At 38.8% G+C, this 23096-nt stretch overlaps 1 protein-coding gene across 1 annotated transcript in view; it reads left to right on the top strand.

The window, feature by feature from the left end:
• LRP2 (LDL receptor related protein 2) overlaps positions 1-23096 on the top strand; it is a 173149-nt gene that overhangs the window by 5620 nt on the left and 144433 nt on the right. The window contains exons 2-5 of the mRNA XM_064585822.1: positions 2533-2640; positions 4682-4804; positions 11206-11322; positions 22739-22849. Coding sequence (XP_064441892.1) covers positions 2533-2640; positions 4682-4804; positions 11206-11322; positions 22739-22849 — 459 coding nt within the window. The remainder of the gene's footprint in view (positions 1-2532; positions 2641-4681; positions 4805-11205; positions 11323-22738; positions 22850-23096) is intronic.

Below are 23096 nucleotides of genomic sequence, written 5' to 3'. Positions count from 1 at the left end.
TGAATTTGACAGATGAATTATCATGGATCTGTTGATACATTGAATAAATCGAGTTTGATATATTACTATAGATAATTGAATATTTGGGAGATCAAATGTGAAAAAACACTAACTAGGAAGAGTTAATTGAAAAATTTCCCCTATCAGTTTCATTTTTTATGTGTTTTATGTAATTTGCTTTGAAATAATTAAAAAAATGACTTTTGGGTATCTATTTTGTGTTCTTTTTATGATGTGTTTAACTTCATATTTTAGCAAAAATAAGAAAATTTGACTTGTAATAAAAGTTGCTTAAGAATTGAACATGTTATAACTGGCAATAAGTTATTTTGAGAATTTATTTTCTTCTCTCTACTCAGTTTCTAAGTTTATGCTTTTCTTTTTTTATAGCAATATGAAACTCTTTGTAAGTAGACTGACCTGTAGATTGTTATAATTTTTCAACCAGAAATTATTCGATACTAAGGGAGACAAAGGTACTGAACTTACAAATGTATTATGTGGATTACTAACAATAGACCTAATTGATAAAAGTGATTTAATATATGTTGTGTTAATAGCTAAACCTCCAAAGCCCCTAATCTCCCATGGAAATATTGCTTTGTAGAACAAAATCCAATGAGAAGTTCTGGGATTCCAGAGTGAATTTGTACATTCCTTAGGGGCATTTTTGCAAGGGAGGTTGTTGTGTTTTAAAGGTAGTTGATAAGAGACCTGCACCACCAACCCCAGACCTGCACCACCAACCACCATCGTGCATTAGTCTATAGAAGGTATTTGGGTGTACGTATTCCTGTACCACTCGGTACCACCATTTAGCCAAGGGAAGTTTCTGACCATTTGCAGCATACATTATAAATCAGGATGTCACTACCAGACAATCAGATTTGAACATTCCATGAACAAAGTAGCCTATATCCCCTAGGAATAGATCACTTAACTATGTTTATGTCATGGTGTTGATATGCCTGCATTTACACAAGTCAGGATAGCACATTGTTTATTTATTTTAGGAGTAGATAATCGATCTGTATATTTACCTAATTTTGGGTTAATTAGCCAATAACTGAAATAGGTAATTTAGCATGATTGCTTAAATACATGGGGAAAATAAGTGTATTCTTCCAACCCCCCAGATTACTCCTCTACCACGTTGGGCTTGTGAAAGAATAATTTTGAGTCTTCTCCAAGTTGGGCTGATGGTTGGCTGCTCTCTTTAAAAAAATTTCCTACTTGGCACATAATACATGGGGAAGTCACTGGTCAAATATTTGGGGGAACTTGGAGGATTTCCAACTGCCAAATTAGTCCCCTGGGGAGACCTAGGAAAATTGCTGGATATATTGGTTGAATGAAATAAACGTATTTAAGTTATGTTCTCTTTCTGGTATCACTAGGAGATATCACTGCTACTTGGGAATGTAGTAACTTTGGGGGCCAAATTTGTGCACTCTGGTTGGGTGCAGAGATTTTTTTGTTTGTTTTTTTGGCTTAAAATTTTTTTGTTTGTTTGTTTGCAGAGATGAGCTGACAGATCTGGTATCTTACGGAGTAGTTAAACAAAAAGCCAGAATATTGGTCTGAATCTAAGAATGAAGAACTATAAATTGCTATATATGACTTAGTAATAAGAGGGCACTTAAAAAAATAAAGGGCAGGGAACTGAAAAAAATGAAAAAGCACAGTCAAGCAAATGAAAATTACTCATGATGTTATCAGAGATAACCACCATTAACATTCTGGTCTTTTTCTACACTTTTTTTCTCCATATGTAACTCTGTTATAGGTAGAATTATACATCCTCATATTATAAATTTACCTAAATCACTTAGAAGTTCTACATAACCATCTTAATGAGTTCTTAATATGTCAAAATAAAGATATAAGAAAATTTTATCCTTATTATTGAACATCGAGAAAGTTTGCAATTTATTGTGATGTTGTGATTAAAATCTCCATACATAAATCTTTGTCATAATCTTTGTCTAATTCTCTGATTAGTTCCTTAGGGGGAAAAATACCTAAAAATAAAAGAACTAAGGGATGCCTGGGTGGCTCAGTCGATTAAACATCTGCCTTTGGCTCAGGTCATGATCTCAGGGTCCTGGGATCGAGTCCTGCATCGGGCTCCTTGCTCAGCGGGGAGCCTACTTCTCCCTCTGCCTGCCACTCCCCCTGCTTGTGCACTCTCTCTCTCTCTGACAAATAAATAAAATCTTTAAAAATAAAAGAACTAAGGAGAAGCACTCTTAAAAAGCAAGATACATGCTGTCAAATTTCTTTCTAGATTGGTTACAGTAAGGTACACTCTAGTCAACCTTGTACAGAAATGACCTCTTCCTGCAGACTCTGAAATGGATAATACAATATTCATTATAAAAATGTTTTCCTAATTTTTTAAATAATCCACATTCCTTTGATGGCTAATTCATTGCATAATTTTTCATTTTTATAAAACATTTGTATTTCTTTGGTTAAATATCTGTTTGGGTAAGTTTTTCAACCGGTTTTCTTTTGCTTGTTGAGTTGCAGAATGTGGAAGTGAGCATTTCCGCTGTGAAGATGGGCATTGTATCTCTGCGTCCTGGAGATGTGATGGGACCAGAGACTGCCTGGATGATTCGGATGAAATTGGCTGCCGTAAGTGAGGAGGGGTTGGGCTAAGCTCTATTTCAAGTAACAGAAGTGCTTCTGGGTGAATCCAGCTGTACCAAAGACAAGGAGTTGTGCCTTTAGTGATAGATTCGGGACTGGGCTCACTTCTGAGATCTCTGGTTGAAGAGAACTGATGGCATTAATCATTCTGTTAGTCCCTGTTGAGGAAGGGGTTTGGTTCACATCAGTTTCTGTCTTAACCCTTAGCCCATGACCTTGATATTGAAACAAATTTGTGAGTAGTTTTCTGAAGCCTATAAGCCTATTTCAGATTATTCACTCTGGAAATTTTGTGCGCCAACTGTGATTTGTAATTCAAGGAGGAGTCTGTTTTTGTATAAAGGATGTAGTGTAAGTTAGGCGAATTACACAAAAAGATCACAGAAGAGGCTAGTGTGGTTTTATATTTAAAAAACATTACAGTTCTCATAACCATAGGAAACAGACTGAGGGTTGCTAGAGGGGAGGGGGGTGAGGGGATGGAATAACTGGGTGATGGGCATTAAGGAGAGCACGTGATGTAATGATACTGGGTGTTACATACAACAGATGAATTACTGAACTCTACCTCTGAAATTAATAACACATATGTTAATTAACTGAATGTAAATAAAATAAAATTAAAAAAAGAATGAAATCCATCGGACTTTTCAGAACCTCAAAAAATTATAGTTAAAAGCACAATAATATTGTAAACCCAAAGTTTAACTAATTATAAAATCACTTTTACATGTATTTCTTCATTTAGTTCTCTCAGTATTCTGAGGCAGGTTTCAGATTAGGAAGAAGAGGCATAGTGAAGTTAAATCATCCATTAAAGGCCTCCTTCCTGCACAAATCCCAACCCTTAACATCTATTGCTTTCTTAGCTGGCTGTATGTGATCAGGTGCACTCCTGCAATTTCATTCATTCTGATTTGTGAAAGACAAGGGTTATCATCCAACACCCAAGAAATCAGGTGAAAAATTAATTTGTTTTGAATTGTTGGCCATCTGGTGGCACAACGGAACAAACTTTGATGTGTCGTGTCGTTTGGATCACGATGCATTTGAAAATGAGAGGATGGGGAATAGGTCTATACAGTACTTCTCAAACTTCCATGCATGTATAAATGGAGCACCTGGGGAGCTTGAAAGTGCAGGTTTTGCATCCATGTCTGGAGTGGGACCTGAGATTCTGCATTTCTACACGCTCCCACGTGACGCTAATGCTGCCAGTCTGTGAATCACGTTTTGAGCAAGGAAATAGCTCTATTTGTAGAGACACGGTTATGTGCTATCCATTCACTTCCTCTGGGCTTCCCAAGCTCATTTTAGGTTAAACACTAGGAGCAGAAAAGCAAGAAATGGGTGTTCTGGGATAGAGGAATAAATGAATAGTTACACCAACATCTCTTTAGAAATTGTTAATGTAAAATGTAATAACAGTGTTTCAGAACAATGACAATAGAGATAGCAACTAACATTATACTGTACTTGCACATACGTTATTTAACTGATTTTTTTTAGCAAACTATGAGATAACTATAGTCCCCATTTTATGGTGCATACATGGAAGATCAGAGAACCTGCCAAAGATCATAAGGCAAGAAAATTGTAGAAAAAATAATTATTCGATTCTGGGTCTTCTTTTCCAAGTCTCATGTTTTTTAATTTCAATTCATCGTGATGCTTTGCAATTGGTTATTACAAAACATTTCAAATAATTTAACAATAACTCATGGTTAATTTTTATCTAAATTTAAAATTTAATATTTTTTTGTCATGGCTTTCTATGGATGTGTTTTGGCTGTTTGTTTTATTTGTATTTTTGTGTTGCTTTGGATCATCAGTTTGTCGTGAGGCCATTGCTGAGATTATTTGGCATTGAATGCTGATTAGAGTCCACAGACTGTTGTATAGAATTACTGTTTGCCATCAAATATATTAAGCAGGAGTTGACATAGATCCTTTTGAAATAAGCATTGTTTGTTGGTATAGTAGGGTGGATGTTTGACATAATGAGTCCTTTTCTGGTTTGTTGCAGCTCCGCCTTCTTGCAAGTCGGACCAATTCCTATGTCAGGGTGAAAGTCTATGCATCCCTAACTTCTGGGAGTGTGACGGTGACCAGGACTGTGAGGATGGCTCAGATGAACATCAGCATTGTCGTAAGTGTTTATAGAGGGATTTTGTTTTGGCCTCCTGGAAACCTAAAATCTAACCTGTTACAGATGCAATAACAATGGGATGATTTATAAATGCTGAGTTGGAACTTAAATGACAGGGAATCCTATGTCTAGGATACATTTATTTATATCTATAGGTGGGGTCTTCATTTGTGTGGTTGGCAGTGGGATGGCTCCTTTTGCACCTGCAGTGCACTCTGCATCGAAACCTTCTATCCCTTCGGCCTCAGATTTAAACTATCTTCTTTTTGATTAAGTGGAAATGGACCTCATAGCTAAGTCTGTTGGAGGCAGTGTTGGTTGCTGCCTCAGTGACTGTGGGTACAGCCTGCATGGGATGAGCTGCAACAAGAAGGAAGATGGCAGCAATCAGGAGGACCTTGGCAGCTGCTGCATTCCTGGACATTGAGGGGGTTCAGGACAGTAAACTGGAAGAAACTCTTAAATTCTAATTTCTTTGGGCTCAAACTGGAAAAAGAGTTTGAAATGGGCTTAAATAATTTGGACGAGAGAGTCATCTTGGGGAAATGTAAGATGGCAGCATATGAGAAATATGCCATGTGTATCATTCTTTTGCCTTCTCTGTTAAGGATATTTATATAATTTAAAATTATTCCTGTATCAATGAGGATGTATTTGGCTGCAAAGAATGAAGAACACAACTCCAAAAAGTTAAGCAAAAGGGGAATTTATTATCTTACACAATAAGAAGCCTAAATGTAGTGTTGTTCCAGGGTTGATTAATTCCCAGTTCAATAACATCAGCCAGTTTTCTCCCACTTTTCTGCTCTGCCGTCTTCAGCCTGCTGGCTTTTTGTGATTGCATGAAGGCTGTAGAAGTCCTGGATTTCACATCCCTATAATCCTAATCTGAAGATCTAGAAGAGAGAACATGATATCCTTTCCCTGTGGTTTTTTTTTTTAATGATACCCCCCCCAACAAAAAACCCCCAAATAAAAAATCAAAGACCTTTTAGAAGTCTAGGTTAGACTGAGATGGAAATTGGAGAGAAGATATCAGACTATATAAGGAACCACCTCAGGCTCCTGACCCCAGTTGTCCTGTGAAAAGAGGCTAGCTCTGATCATTGCGTGGCAATTAACTTTGAGCCTCCCGCACATTCTGTTTCATTAAATGCACATCCCACAAATCATGGACATCTATCACCACTTTGTGTTGAGTTTTAAGATGTCAGCCAAGATCCTGTTGGCATTTTTACAGTCATTGCCCACAAAGATCAAAGAAGAAACAGATGTTTTTGATGACTACTTCATGTGAGAACTTGTTTAGTCACTATATGACTAGCAGTGGAGATTCCGTGGCCTTCAGTAGGTCCTGGATACATTTATAAAAGCTTGGAATTTAGTCCAGGACTTGTGAGTCCAGCATTGAGTGTGAACTCTTTTCAGTCAGGCCAAGGGTCTTTTGAGAAAGAGAATTCTCAAAATATCCATGAGTTCGACTTTAGTTTAAACTTAAAATGAAGACTGTATACTTAAACAGCCTGTTAGGGCTTGTCAGTGTTGGTCATGGTCTTTGGTCTTCCAGCAAAGGGATGGTGATATTTGGGACAAAGTGATTAGGGGGAAACTAGCAAACTATGTAGGGCTGTGGAGGGTGGTGACAAATGAAATCCTGAGGGAGGTGTGGATGGGAGCTCATCAAGGCCAACCAGGAGCATGGCATGTCCAGATGAGGTCCAGTTATGTGTCAGGATGTGAGGTGGAATGGCAAAAGGGGAGACCAGATCTGAAAGAGGGAGATGGGGGATGGTATCTCAGAAGTACTGAACGGTGGAATTAAAACTGTCAGGCATAGTAGGGCACAGGAAAAAACCTTTGTTTGTAGGAAATCTATCTGGCCAATACTATTTTCTCTCTAGCCCCTCAAAGGTCCTAGGGGAAAGAAGGGATGACCTGCAGATAGTGAGTACTCAGTGGGAACAGGATGGGGCTAGATTGTGAATCTCTGGAGAGCAGTGTCTAGGCTTTATTTGGCTTAATCCCTAAGACTTGTTATTTTGTCTAGCAGATAGTAGGTTCTTGATAAATGGGTACTGAATGAATTAATGAATGATGGGTTATTTATCTTCTGGCTAGATAGGCCATTTTTGGTTCCATTTTATCTTGCTTCCCACACAAAGTAGGAAGAAAGCTGAGCGGTAGATTGTGATACAGTGTAGTGGATGACCCCTTGCTAATAATAATACTTTGCAGAGGGGATACAAACTCCTAAGGAGAACTGCTTGGGAAAAGAGACTGGAGACAACTTTATCACAGTAATTTATAAGCAATGTTACATACCATTTTAAATGACAATGGATTTCATAAGGTAAATCTTGCATTTTCTAAAAAAGATTTTGTATTTACTTGAGAGAGAGAGAGAATGAGAATGAGTGTGGGAAGGGGTAGAGGGAGAAGGAGAAGCAGACTCCCTGCCCAGCAGGGAGCCTATCGTGGGGCTTGATCCCAGGACCCTGGGATCACAACCTGGGCTGAAGGCAGACGCTTAACCAACTGAGCCACCCAGGTGCCCCTAATTCTTGGATTTTTAATGATATAAAATTCTTTATTAGACATCCTTTAGCTACAGACTGCCACCCCTATGTTCACTAAGGTCACCAGAGAACTCCTGATTGTCAAGTAGAGTGGACACTTCCCTTTCCATCCTTGGGTGGACTTTTCTGTTGCACTTGACTCTGACAGTCACTCTCTCCTTCTTGACACGACTACCTTGGCTGCCATGACTCCTCACTCTGCTGGTTCTTTTCTGAACTGCTTTGATCGTTTCATTTTGTTTTCCTCTTCTGCCTAGCCCGTGAGCTCAGAGCCCTGCACTTAGCAACTCCTCTTACTCTACACTCTTCCAGGATAATTTCAACCAATCTTATGACTTCAATAACCCTGGATAGGCTGATGATACCCAAATCTATGCTTATGACCCAGATTTCTTGCCCACACTTCAGTCCTGTATATTCAACTGCCTGTTGGAGATCTCCAGGATGCTTCAAAAGGTGTCCCAAGTGGAGTTAATAATCTTCTCCCCTGACCAGGTTTTTTCTTCTATATTTGCTGGTCCACGTGAATTATCTTTAGAAATAAAATTAACTCGCTTATATGTAAGACACTAGCAGAAAATATAACATCAGTCTCAAACTATTAGAAATAGGCAGATCAAGGCCATTTTCCTTGTTAATCTAGAATGTTAAGAAACATATTTCATAATGAAGGCATTTTATTAGAGGAAATATAAAGATGGCTATCAGTGACATTAAAGATGTAATCAATTAGCAAGGAAAGGAAATCACAATCTCTTAGGCACTAGAGCTAGAAATTTGGAATTAGTCTTGATTCTTCTGTCCATATTTAGTCAGCAACTCTGGCCTAACATCTCTAAAGTTCACCTCTTTCCCATTTATGTCATTACTGCCAGCAATCTCTTATCTGGGTGACTGCAGCAGCCTCTGGAGTGGCCTCCCTGCCTCTAGTCCTATGCCTCCTTAGGTTCTCCCTGACACTGATACTAGAAAGATTTGACTAAAACCCTGAAACTCTTTGGTGTATATCACCCCAAGAAGAAAGCTCCAACTCCTTAACATGGTTTACAGTGGCTTCTAAGATATGGCTGGTGCTTATTTTTCCATGTCTACTACTTGGCCATTCATGCCTTGAAATTGCCATGTGGGGTCACATCAGTGCTTGTAATTCCCTTGGGCATATGCTGTGCCCCTCTTTGACCTCTGTGCATGCTGCCTGAATGCCTGTTGCTAGAGTCCTTTTTTTTGACCTAGCTTACCTAGCCGCTTCTCCTGTAAGACCCAGTGAGGTGTTACCTCTTTTTTTTTTTTTAAAGATTATTTATTTATTTATTTGAGAGAGAGAGAATGAGAGACAGAGAGCATGAGAGGGAGGAGGGTCAGAGGGAGAAGCAGACTCCCTGCCGAGCAGGGAGCCCGACGCGGCACTCGATCCCGGGACTCCAGGATCATGACTTGAGCCGAAGGCAGTCGCTTAACCAACTGAGCCACCCAGGCGCCCGAGGTGTTACCTCTTAAAGGAAGCTGTCTCTGTTCACACTCTTACCTCAGAGTGAATTAGGCATTCCTCCCTGATCCTTCTATAATTAGTTCCTTGCGTGCCTATATTGTTTTCTAATTAATTCTTGAAATGTTTCATAGAAAACTATGAGCTCCTTGAGGGTAGGGACTGTGCCTCATTCATCATTGTATTCCCATTGTTGGTGTACTTTGTGGCATGTAATAGGCCCTCAGTAGATGTTTATGTAATGAGTGAATAAGTGAATTCTGGCATCAGACTGGTTGATGGATCCATATAATTTTAATTTATCATTTCTCTATGTTTGAATGAGCTTTTAATTGCTCCCTCATAAACCCCTTTGAAATCTTAAGCTCAAAATAGAGAATTGCTTTGGGCTTCAGTTTAAGAAGAAAGCCAAGATACTTAAAATAATATTGGCACTTGATTTAGTTTTTCTTCATATTTTGTTTGAAAATACTCATGACTAGCCTTTTTTGGAAATAAAAAAAGTTCTTTAATTTTATGTGGAAATCGGCAATATATACTTAAGTAAATTATAGGGGAATTTAATGAGGAAGTATTAATCTTTTTAGCCTTAATTTGGATAAAATTGTGTCGGCTTTGGGCAGAACTCAGACATTTAAGTGACTTCTAGAAAAGTTGTTTCATTCTAATTTTATTAATATAAGGTACTGGGAGAAAATATGAAATTACACTGTCAGAGTGTCAGAAATTGACCGATTGGAAAAATCTTGTTTGCTGTTCAAGAATTACATAACACATTCATAATGAGATCATTTTATTAAACAGAAAGAAGGAACAAGATGACGTGAAAGGTATAATCAATTAAACATGGAAAAGGGTGGTAATTATGGATAGTTTTTAATGTCTTATCACATGGTAACCTTTATATGTTTGAATTTTCAAGTGTCAACTCTATAAAGCTGTGATTAATTATCCACTTGTCTTTTAGAAAGGTTTTTCTTATGTTTAGATGATGGCACACCGCTTAACAGATACATAATTTCATCAGAAAACCAAATTTTGCTGAACCTAAGTATCTTTTTTTTTTTTTTTAAGATTTTATTTATTTATTTGAGACAGAGAGAATGAGAGACAGAGAGCATGAGAGGGAGGAGGGTCAGAGGGAGAAGCAGACTCCCTGCCAAGCAGGGAGCCCGATGCGGGACTCGATCCCGGGACTCCAGGATCATGACCTGAGCCGAAGGCAGTCGCTTAACCAACTGAGCCACCCAGGCGCCCTAAGTATCTTTACTATATAGAAGTATAGGAAACTCTGTAAAAATTCAGGGGAAAATTTTTTTCTTCCATTTGATGATTATGATTATTTTCAGTCTATCACATTTTCCCCATTCCCCAAATGTTTTCTTTTTATATGGACAGTTGAAAAATCCCATGATAATTTCTGCTCCAGGCTTACAGAATAGCATTCACATGATGCTTGCAGCATCAATTCCTTAGATTTGATCTGTTTTATCTAGAGGCAAATTTGATAAACTACTGATGCCTTGCTTTTACCTACTGTAATCAGCAGAGGATAAAAACAAGCTAGTTTAAATTGTTTATAAAACTGATAAACATTCAATGTAGAGAGTCATATAATAGAGAAAACTCTAAAGAAAAAAATCACCCATATTTTGATCACTCAGAAATATCCACTGTTACAACCCTTTGGCATATATCCTTCTTGTTTAAACAAGTATTTAAATGAGGGGGAACCTTACCGATCCTTGGCTACTACCTATATCTGCAAAATTCTTATTTCATTCATCCGTCTTACCATGTAGGTTTCAGTCTGTATTGTATTCTCCACACATGTTGATAATTGTCTACACTAACATGCTTGAGTGTTGATGTGATCCCATGAGCATTTTTAAAGGATTTTATTTATTTATTTTAGAGAGAGAGCACATGCATGCATGGATGAGTGGGAGTGGGGGGTGGGGGAGGGAGAGGCAGAGGGAGAGGGAGAGAAGCGACTCTCTGCTGAGTGTGGAACCCCTGCTTTGGGGCTCAGTCTCAGGAGTCTGAGATCATGATCTGAGCTGAAATCAAGAGTTAGGGGATGCTCGGCTGACTGAGCCACCCAGGTGCCCCGATTCTGTGAGCATTTTGATAATATCCTGATGATAACACCTTTGCTTTTGCATTGTGAGCTGTCTACCTTGGTGTAGCTGGGTAACTGCTTTCTGAGCCTATGAACTTTATGTTCAATATACTCTCTTGCCTTTGCTTTCAAATTGCCTCATTCATCTTTGGTAAATGTCAATGGATTGGTCTGTCTTTGGCAGTAATTATAAAGTAATATCTTTTCCCCTTCACAGCTGGGAGAACATGCTCAAGCCATCAAATTACATGCTCCAATGGTGAATGTATCCCAAACGAATACAGGTGCGACCACGTCAGAGACTGCTCAGATGGAACGGACGAGAAAGACTGCCGTGAGTCCCTTGCAGTCTTTGCACTGTTTTTGCTTTCACCTTTGTCCCTTTGGCATTTTAATCAATTTGTTAGATTTGTTGATGGACAGAAATGCTTACAATATGCCTCTTGTTATTGAAATCTCTTGGGCAGATTCTTTTGTGGATTAGAGGTGATATTCTGATATGAGACTATTTTTAGCAAGACATTCCAAGTGTGTCCTGCCTTAGCACATCAAATTTCTGTATTTTTTAACATTAACGTAGAATCCTGAAGGGTCATTGAATACATTGAATATAAAATTTGGTTTGGTCAATTACGGGTTTTATTAGGTTAAGATGGTAAATTTCTGGGTCAAATGTCGTTAATTTTTCTGCTCTTATGGACTCAGTATTTTCCAGTTTGGAAAAGAGTTACATTTTGAAAATGGCTTTCCCCAATGGCAGCCTATTATATCAGTTTGTAACTAATCACCACATGATAAACATAGAAATCACAGTATTCTATGTATAATGTTGAGATATTATCATAATCTAAATAAGAGAGTACAATCATGGTGCATCGTGTACATCTTACAAATAAGTAAGGAGTAATCTGTCTCCCTTGAGGTTTATGTGGAATTGTTAGATTACAAGAATATAGGAATTATTCTACTGTGTCAGTCCTGTGGTCCACCTAACTGTGACTTCAGCTTCAGATGTATCCAGTTCCGCTTAAAAGCCCTTGTAAGCATATTCATTTATGAGTTTATCCAGAACTTCCTTGAGTTTTTATGTATTTTTTTCCTGAATTTCTTTTGATAGGCTGCATTTCATAAGTGTACTATGAGCTGAGTAAAGTTTCTTTCTTTTGCTCTTAAATTTATGCTCCAAACTTCAGGGATTTGTTTTAATATTCTGGTATTCCAATAATCAGTGGATAGATTTTGTGTACCTCCTCTACTGTTTGATCATTTTGATTTAATTTAGTTTTCTGGACTGTTGCTAAATTTCTTCCTTTGGTCCAAATGGTTTATTTTATGTTTCTTGATGAGAGGACCATCTTCTGTATATTTTGGTACATTTCCCAATAAGGTGCTATGCCCTTGGGTGGGAGCTAACATAAACTGGTTATGAGCAAATCATTCCTATTTCACTACATTGTTCAAACTGTACTCTTTATGGAAGAAATACTAGCATATGTGAAAAGGAAAGATCTGGGTCCAAATAGGTCCAGATTCATGTTGCATCCGTATCATTATCACAGAGTGCATTTTATTTTATCTTTTTAAAAGATTTTATTTATTTATTTATTTATTTGAGAGAGAGAGAGAGAGTGAGTGAGTGAGTGAGCGAGCGAGAACTAGCGGGGGTGGAGAGAGGCAGAGGGACAGGGAGATGCAGACTCCCTGCTGAGCAGGGATTATGACCTGAGTCGAAGGCAGACTTAACCGACTGAGCCACCCAGGCGCCCCAACACATGGTGCGTTTTAAGAAACACCTCTTCTCCTTCAGTTCTTTCTTTCCTTGGGACTATTTTTCTTTGGGAAGACGCTGTGCTATTTGTCTTTGTATCTCCAGAATTGCTGGTACAGTTGTGTTGTGGTGTAATTTCCAACTTAAATGTTCTCTTGGAAAGAGATTATGTTACCTCTCATTTGGGTCTCTTTTCACTTAGAAAATTGAGACTTAGTACTGGCATTTATAGAGATGGTAGTGTCTGTCTGATGTCACAAAATAGCAAGTCTGAGTCAGGGGCTCTCAGTACTTTGTAAAGCAAACAATAGGTTCTTCATTGTGGCAAGTGAAGAAAATATTTTTGATTCATACTAGTGATGGATCATATATTTTACAGTGTTTTGTAAACTGCTAAGTGTTATATAAATTTTGGTTGTTATTCTGAATTAGGTTCCTCAATGAGGACAATAGGGCAGGTGTTAGTATACTCTCATAAATAAAGAAACTGAGACTGCAAAGAGTAGAATGGCTTGTTCAAGGTTGTACAATGTGTGGCAGTGCTGTGGCTAAATCCATCTTCTGGTTCCAAGTCTGGTGATTGCTTTTCATGAAGGACTTTATTTACAGAAGGAGAAAGTTCTAGCTTGTGCAAGTTTAAGGGAGAACCAGAGGCTGTGCCACCCGCCAACCGTCTGTGTCTTTATCCCTAATTTACAAGTGGATGAAAATGAGTGCTTTATTGGAAATGCAATGGGAATGAAGGAAATGCTACTTTGGGGAAAATAAAAGGCAGCTGAAACAGACTGCTTGGATTTATTCCATGTGAACACCCTGCAGCCAAGTCTGAAGTCACCCGTTCAACTGCCCCAAGACTTAGCCAGTAGATCTTCCGGAAAAAAGCTGGCAGCATTCGAGCATACCAGCAGTTGGTATAGAAAGGAACGAAGGAAAGGAAGTGAGTGAGCTTTATAAAATATCTGAGCAGGGATTTTTAATCAAGTTTATATATATATATATATATATATATTTTTTTTTTTTTAAGTACAAGGAATAGGTGAAACAGGATTTGTTGAGGAAAGAGAGCCAGATTTAGATGGTACAGTTAATTGCTCCTGGAATCACACAAGTCATGGATTCTTCAGGGCTCGTAGCCCTGAGATGAGTCTGACACATGTAAATGGGTTTGATAATGACATATGCTTTCCTGTTTCTCTATGCCTTGTTTATTTGTTACTATGTGTTATTTATGGAGGAGTATTAAAAAAAATAACAAATCAGGAAATTAAGAAAAGAATCTTCATACTTCTTTGTGCTGTGATCCCCTGGCGACAGCCAGATTTGTGCAAGAAAGAGATGAAGGGCCTGGATCAAAGTCTTTAGAAAGTGCTAATATAGAGAGACAGATTGGCCTCCTTTTGTTTTCCCTCTTTGTTTGGAACACTTGTGGAAAATGGGAAAGGGAACTGCCATAAACTGGGCACCAGTCACTATTTTGTGCAATTTTTACGTTAATACCACAAGGTCGGTGTGATGACCATCTCCTCTTTAAAAGGGCTATAAAGATTGTCAGGAATGGAGTGTGGAGGAGCCAAGCTTTTAACCTAGGTCTAAACCCTATGGCCATGCTCTTGGAATACTTTTCTTTGGTAATGGGAGTTTACAGAGTATTTATACCTGAAGGTTACTTAGCTATTTTATCATTTAAAAATTATTGTTTAAGGCTTTTTACTATGGAAGACTTTAAACAAAATCGAAAGCAAGGTGAATTGTATGCTCAGCTCCTTTGTACTCATCACTCAAGTTATATGAATTACCAACTCTTGGCTAATTTTGTCTTAACCTAGAGCTCTTTATTCTTCTCCTCATTATTTTGAAGCAGTTCTCACAAATCACGTAATTTTATCTTTAAATGATTCAGTATTTATCTCCAAAAAATAAGGACTAAAACCTAGCATAACATAACAATATCATGACCATACCTAAATGTTAACAACTGTTCCTTAAAATAATCAGTTCTTAAAATTTCCCCAGTGGCTTATTATTTTTTACAGTATCATTTAAATCAAAGTCCAAATAAAATTTATACATTGGAGTTAGTTGCTGTCTTTCAATTTGTAAGTTTGCCTTCCATTTCTGTTTTTTACCCCTTGCAATGTATTTGTTGAAAAAACCAAACTACTTGTCCTGAGTTTCCCACAGTCTGAATTTTGCTCATCGCATCCCCTACTGTCCTTTAACATGTTTGTCTGTCTCTTATATTTTTTGGAAATTGGTAGCTAGATCTAGAGCAAGGTTTCTCAACCTTGGTACAGATGACTTTAGGGGCCAGATAATTATTGCAGGGAGCTGTCTTATGCATTGTATAATGTCTAACCATATCCCTGGCCTCTGTCCACTAGAAACCAGCAGCACTCCCATTTATGACAACCAGAAATGTCTCTAGACAAGACTTAAGTGTCCTCTGGGAGCCAAATCTTCCTCCTCTGTTCTAGTTGAGAATAACATTAGTCTAGAGGCTTGAAAGATGCAAGCATTTCTCTCTCTCTCTCTCTCTCTCTCTCTCTGTATGGAGGGGCAACAATACTTTGAATATAAAAGTATGTATTTCCATTAGGAGGCACGTAATGTCTAACTCAGTCATTGATGATTGTTGCTAAGATCCATTTAGTCATAGAGATACTTAGCTGTTTTAAATGTCCCTTCAGATACATAGTAGCTGTTTATTAGTTGTTTTAAATTGGAATGTTACAATATGGTGGATTAAGCAACACTTGATTGTTTCTGTAGTCATGATGCATGGGAACCCTACTTGTGGGCAAATGCAGGATCAGCCTGTGAGTGTGACTTTCATTTTCTATTTCTCAGAAATTAAAAAAAAAAAAAAGAAATAAGCTTGTCTATAGGAAGGGGTCTAAATGTATTAGACACCTAGAAACCACTTAAATGTAGTAATGATGTTGGAAAAGCTCCAAAGAAGGACTTAATTCTTTCCCCCAAATATTTGAAAGGATCAGGAAGCTTGACCCTATAGTTCATAGTCCTGCCTGTCAGATCAGATCCCTAGGTTATGGTCCCTACCCTTTCAAGCTTCTAAGATCAAGACATTGAGCTCCAACATAGAGCACCTTGTGTCTATTGCAGGCATTCCTTTTACAGAACAAAGAAAAGTGTGTAAGAGTTCTCTCAGGGAGGCAGGGGGAAGGGAAGGAAGAGAATGGGTGAGATGGTAGGGAGGGCAAGCATAGTAAGATGCCACTAAAAAGATTATCCTTGAGATATATTTTGTGTTGTATGAAAGCTTTTTATTATGTTTGGTCTTTTTGTCTGCTGTGTTCCTATATGCATAAGGTATTTTTGATTATTCTCCTGTTTGAGAACTATTTCTGAATATGTATATGTGTGTGTGTGTGTGTGTACGTATATATTATAAAAAGCTGTGTAACAGGTAAAAGTTCATTTTCCCCAAGTTATTTTATTTTTCAGTCCGGCCATCTATAAAATGCACCTACTATTAAATAGCTTGTCTATTAATTTTTTCCCCCCAAGGAGCAGGAGATTCAAAACTGCAGTCCATTTTACTTCTAATGGGATTAGCATCAAGGAAAAACCACTCATGCAGGGTCCAAGATAAACATCAGAACAATGCAGCAATTATGGGTCATTCAGTTAATATATTGCAGTGGCTTTCGGTTGCTCAAAAATCATACAGATTTTTCCAGTTAAATGAAGCGATTATTTTGCTTTTGTTAAGTACCATATTAGAGTGATTTTGGTGTGAGTAAAACTATAGCTAATTATCATTGGTTTGCAGTACTTCTCTTTTGATACTTAGGAATGCCAAAAAAAGGGTAAATAAAATCCCTGTTACAATGAAGGCTTTCTTGCTGGTAATCAGCAGTATTTGGTCTGCCTGCAACTGGGGCTGCTTTGTCCATGAAGTTTTATTTCTATTGACTTTCTGTTCTTTAGAATTCAAACATTTGCCTTTATATATCTAATTGCTGAAACTCCAGCCAGGGAAACAGAGGAATAAAGAGTCATTCTGTGGACTATGATGGCTTGTGAAGAACATGCTTTTATGCTGCCCAGTAAGCCTTGCTCCCAGTGTTCTCTCTGTACTCCAGGTGAGAAAGCAGAAGCAGAGAGACTGGCCCCATCTTATCTATCATATCATGTCCCACATGTACCTTTTTAGTGTTCTTACAGTTGAGATAGAAGTCGGAGCCCTGAAACCTTCAGGAAATAAAAATTTCTTGTTTAGATCGCCCTCGTACAAGCACATTATATTTATTCAAAGACCCTAGGCCCCTCTCAGCTGTTTCCCAACTTCTTTGCCCCCTTGTATAATGAAGTTACATAGAGTTGTCTTTAATATCCCTGCCTCCATTTCCTCTCCTTTTTCTTTCTTGAACTCACTGAAAACAGCCCTTGCCCACCAGTCTCCTGAAAGCATTCCTGTCAGTGCCACCAGTGACCTTCGTTTTACTAAACCTAATGGCTCCTGTTCAACCCAGAGAGTGACTGCCCCCCGTCACTCTTATCATTCCACCCTGCTGTGTTTCCATAACATTTTTCTCTGCGGGACATTTATTTTGATGTCTGTCCTTCCACTCTCCCAAGGAAAATGTCAGTTCCATGAGAGCAGGGATTTTATGAAGTTTGTCACTTCTCTAGGACCTCATACTCCTATAGGTGTGCACTAATTATTTGTCGAATAAAACATTTTTTTAAAAAGCTGTGGGAATTTCTATTTCACTTGTAATCTTGTTTATCTCTTTATCCAGTTCTTAGTAAAGTATTGAGGAAGGTGGACTTCAATAAATGTATGTTGGATAGAGTGAAATCCTACTGAAAAGGAAGGTAGCACTCTGTAAGATAACTGGCTTTTAGCATAATGACATTCATCCAGCAGTGGTTTGCCGGTGAGTCCTCAACTGAGCCACACCGTTTCTGGTTATGGTTGGAAAGTGGCCACTCTCATAATTCTATGGGGCAGGCATTAAAATTTGCCTGTTTGTTCTGCCCAGATGTGTCATGGGGGATAACTATAAGGAAGAGATAGGTGCTATGTACCCCAAATGAAAGCCCATAGCTTCATAGCTCCTTTGTAGAACCAGTACCACTAAATCTGGTGCACATTATAAACGTTTGCTTACCCATGAGAAGACACCTTACTTCTTTGCACTATTCCTTGGAGCATTTGGTGCACAATTTTCTGTCTTGTTGCTCAGTTACTCCTACATTAGGGCTGAAGTGAGATTTTTATTATTTTTTTAAGAATTTAGAACTACATCAGTCTTTACTTCCTTTTCAGATTTTGGTGGTAGTTCTGTGCATGGGAAGAAAGAGGTGCTGTAGATCCAAAATCTTTGCAGGGGGCCTCTCAGGCACATTTCTAATTTAGGTGTAGATCAGGTCACCGTGGATAGAGACCAGATAGGGATTTGGGACTTAAGGTCCAGCAGTTCAAAGAGAGCAGGGTAAGGAAAACTAGGTAACTTAATGTGTTTTCTTCTTTGGCTTCAGTTTCCTGAAGGCTGCTTAGCCTACACTTGCTGTTAGTGCAATTCTGCTAGCTCTTGGGATGACTCTGTTTGCTTTTTCTTCCTAAGGTGCTCAATTGCTATTTCCATTTTATAAATCTTATTATGTATATGCCTTTTATTGAAAGCCATTTGAAATTATTTTTGAAAAGAGGCTTTTCTCTTGAAAAATGCTTTTCTCTTCTTGTATATTACTGTAGTTCCTCCGTGCTAGTCTGTGATGGCACTTACTTCAGGGACTTGAATTTGACTGGGAAGGGGGTAGAGTGGGTCCTCTGCTATTTTGTGGTCTGTTTTTTTTTTTTTGGTACTGACTCTCTTGTTTGTTCTGGTACTCCCGGAAAGCTCTGTTTCCCAGCATAGGGTTTCTCATTCCTAGATCATACTGGATTGAAGTCCTTAGTGGAATATACCATAAATCCAGAGTTGGCCTCGCCTCTTCAGACTCCTGAAAGTGGAATGGGAAACTAAATGGAAGAAAGGAAACTTTGTTTTTTCTCTTGGGTTATTTCTCTTCCTTTTTAAACTATATTTTTAAGAGTTTCTGTTTCCTTTCATTCAATTTCATTTTGTTTCTGTAATCTTTTGCCTCTTCCCACTACTTACTCTGAAGCTCTATAAGCCCTATAGCCCTATAGTTATATCTACCCTGGTGTTGGGGACATGCACTGTGGAACCAGATTGCCTGAATTTGAATTCTGCCTCTCCAATTTACTGGTCGTAAGACCTTCTTTAAAATTACTTAACCTCAGAAAGACACATATGTAAAATCTATAAAATGAGAGTAATAGTGCCTACCTCATAGGGTTGTTATAAGGATGAAATGAGTTCATACATACAGAGTACTTAGGCAAGTTTCTGGCACATAGTTTTCAATATATATTATTGATGACTATTATTGTCATTGCTTATTTTTGTGGGTAGTACCTGCAGCTAAGTGCTGGTCGCCAAACTGGCAAACTTTTTTCTGGCAAATCATTCTTTGACAGGATTAGCGCTCCTTAGACCCAGAATAACTTAAAAGGATGATGCTAGGACCTTGAAAGGTCTCAGGTATCTTGAGCAGGACTTTTATCAGTTATTTTTTGTTTTCCTTTAAGTCTTAGCTTAAGTTTCATAATCTACCTTCTAGATGCCTCCCCTTTCTTTGTAATCAATTTGTCTTCTTTTCTATGTGCTTTTTGGCCATTTTGCCAAATTCTGAGAATAGAATGTATTTATAGCCTTCTTGTCAAGATAATAAAGAGATAGCCTTCCTGTCAAGATAATAGAGTAGTGTTAATATTTATATCTTGCTCTGCTGTGAATGATTTCCATTCTGGGAGGTCCACGAGGTCTTCAAGTCACTTCGTCCTCCTTGATTATCTAAACAGAACTATGGCATGGAACTTTCTTGCTCCAAATAAAGTCATTAGCAGAGAAAAAATTTTAAAAGTCTTTAAGCACTCATATGTATATTTGGGGGAAGTTCCCAATTGTGGGGGAGCAAACATGTACTTTTGGAATGTGGAGAAAGTAAGGAAAGGAGAGGGAAGAGGTGGTGTGATCAAGTGTGTTCTTGTATTTTGTGTCAGATAAACTTAGAGGTCTGGGGCCAGTTAATAGTTACTTGTCAATCTTGCCATTAAGACAAAACTTAGAAGGGCAAGTTCCTCTGGTGTGCGTGTGTTTGTGTATTATCTCTTCTGTTATACTTTCTCTTTACTTAAAATCTTACAGGACATTTCACCTGCATGATGGATTTGCTCCATGGGAAAAAGTTTACAAGGTTAGACTCTGACCTGCTCAGCAAATAAACCAAAAAAGATTTTAGGTATCTCCCAGTCCCAGAGTATTGTGACTTCTTGTTTCCTGGGGTAGATCAAAACTCATTAACCTTTTTGGTAATCGAAATCTTTAAGGGAAATAGAATCTGTCATTTCTTATTTTGCTCAGTGTGAATGATTTGGAACCATTTCCTCTGTGTGGGTGAACCATTTCCTCTGTGAACCCTTTGGAGATTTCCAAATATTTTCAGTATTCAGTGGAGTCAGGTAGCTCCATGCAGCATTTCCTATGGGCATATACCTCAGTTAACTACGCAGAGAAGAGACCAGAAGGCTTGTGGGAGTCGAGGCAGGTCCTTGGCTGATTGAGAAGAGATTCATTATCAGCATGGATGGAGACAAGAAAGCTGTTCATTCCTCATTCCGGGTGTCTTAACTACTGACCTCTGACCATAACAATACTCTCCCTGACGACAAGAAGCTGGCCTTGTTGTTTGTTGGGGGGGGGAATGAGGCGTGTCAGTAAACTTTTAGTCCTGTCAGTGGAAACTGTTGTAGTTCTTCTCTTCTCAGTTTTATGGCACTGGCTTTCGAAAAGCAGAATGGGGAGAACAAGTCATCCGCTTTGTGTATTTGTCCCAGATCCTTCATATCTACCGTAATCACTCCAAGTGAGGTAGTCACCATCTACACTCAAATAAATTTTCCTCCACACAGATACCTTATCTACTGCAAAGACAGGGTTTTCTAAGATCTCTTTCCTGCTTGCTGCTGCACTTGAAAGGCTAGACGGCATACTGACTCTAGGAGCTATCTGGCTCCTGGGGGAGGGGAACTGCTGGCCAGACTCAACTGGCCTCTTGGATCCCTTGAAGTGAGAATTCATAAACAGAGTTGTGTGACCCTTTGAAGCACTTTGCAATGCATACCATCTCATTGATGAAAAGACAGCAATCACCCTCCGCACCAGCTGGCTCTTGGACTTCCAAAAAATAAAATTCAGAAAAATTTAAAATCTGAATCCGTTTTGTCTTAATGGCAAGATTGACAAGTGACTATTAATTAGCCCCAGACCTCTAAAGTTTATCTGGCACAAAAAGCAAGAACACACTTGATCACACCACCTCTTCCCTCTCCTTTCCTTACGTTCTCCACATTCCAAATGTATGTTTGCTCCCCCAAATATACATACGAGTGCTTAAAGATTTTTAAGACTTTTTTTCTCTGCTAATGACTTTATTTGGAGCAAGAAAGTTCCATGCCATAGTTCTGTTTAGATAATCAAGGAGGACAATTCAGATTCAGTATATGATTGATTAAATATAACTGGCAATTTAGGTATTTAAAGACACTTATAGTCCAGTTTTGGACTTCTGGAGATGAGAATAATTGGGCTTCTTCTTTCACTACAAAAAATGGAACAGTACCATTTGAGAGTCCATCTTTTTTTTTTTTTTTTAAGATTTTATTTATTTATTTGAGACAGAGCATGAGAGGGAGGAGGGTCAGAGGGAGAAGCAGACTCCCTGCCGAGCAGGGAGCCCGATGCGGGACTCGATCCCGGGACTCCAGGATCATGACCTGAGCCGAAGGCAGTCGCTTAACCGACTGAGCCACCCAGGCGCCCCAGTTAAAGAGGAATTTGAAGATAATATGAGAATCATTATGAGAACAATCTTCAGTGAAAAAGAAATCAGGCCAAGAAAGTATCAATTTGAGAGGAGGAGGATGTTAAACACCATAAAAGGCAGAAGTTCAAAATAATTTTGAAAGCTTCTTAACTAAAAAGTTCATCTGTGATAAGTCAATAGCAATATCTAGCATTTCCTGAGTACCCTGAGTAATGATCCAGTCCCTGCACTAAGGGTTGGGGACTCTAAAGTGGGTAAGGCAGGATCCTAGATCTTAGAGGGTGTCATTGTGTGGTGGGGGAAACAGATAAACAACCAACAGAATGAAGCCTTCTTTTGGGATCATGAAAGATACGCATTTCAAGTCTGGGGACGCAGAGGGGAGGGACTTGAAAGGGGCATCCTGATTTTTCCACTGCGACCTAGAAAACCAGAGTTAAGCATCTGGTTGGTAGCATCTGTGTATAATGTGGTAACAGTTATTTATGCTCGTAGAGAACATTGTGCTTTTCAGAGTGCTTTAGTAGACATGGTCTTTTGAGATCCCTCTGCCCTGTGAAGTGAATTACCCAAATGTATGGTTAAAGAAGTAACAGAGGATAAGCGGTTTGAGTAAGAGTAAATAGCTACTGAGTGGTGCCCCAGGTCCCAGTGCTCCTGACTTACAAGCCTGTTTTCTTTCTACAGCCCTCTAGCAAAAGAAACAGTGCTTCATTTCTCACAGCACGTGTGGTGGTACACGGGCTTCCTGGGATGTTATCTGCATTATGTAAAAGACGGTTCCATTTTGAAATAAGTTAAATTCCTTCTCATTCTTCAGCTCTGAGCTCATAGGTCCCTTCTTCAGTGAGACTTCCCTGGGCTCCAAACTCCCCCTACTGTGCATCCTCCTAGAACGCCATGCTCCCCACATTAGCATACCACCCAGTCTGTTATTTGCAAAAGAGACGTGGTCAGTATACGCTCGGTGTTTAGTGTCTAGCATGTAGCAGTCACTTAAGCAGTGTCTGCAGAAGGAATGCCTTGACTTAAGATTTGTGTGCTGTGTCCATTCTTTTAGAATACCCAGTGTGTGAGCAGCTCACTTGCGCCAATGGAGCCTGCTATAACGGCAGTCAGAAATGTGATGGGAAAGTTGACTGCAGAGACTTCTCTGATGAAAACAATTGCAGTAAGTAATGTGTACAAGATGTGCGGAGGTATGCTGAGGCTCAGGTATACTGGCCGATTACGCAATCTCTTCCTGAATTTGTGCTCAGTGAATTCATGTCGGTAGCTTGAAGTCAGCCACGGTGGGAGTATTTGCACCATGGAAATTGGCAAACACTTCAAGTCAGGGCCTTTTTGTTCCCAGAGAATTGGTTGTTAAACATTTACCAGCATGCTGCTTCATAATAAAAATCTCTTTTCAAACTTGA

The sequence above is a fragment of the Mirounga angustirostris genome, unplaced genomic scaffold (genome assembly GCF_029215605.1).
Source record: "Mirounga angustirostris isolate CCGP_5_RB_7025 unplaced genomic scaffold, mMirAng1.0.hap1 SCAF_3, whole genome shotgun sequence".
Lineage (NCBI taxonomy): Eukaryota > Metazoa > Chordata > Mammalia > Carnivora > Phocidae > Mirounga > Mirounga angustirostris.
Note: the sequence above shows the minus strand (reverse complement) of the source record. Positions and strands in the feature narration are given on the sequence as shown.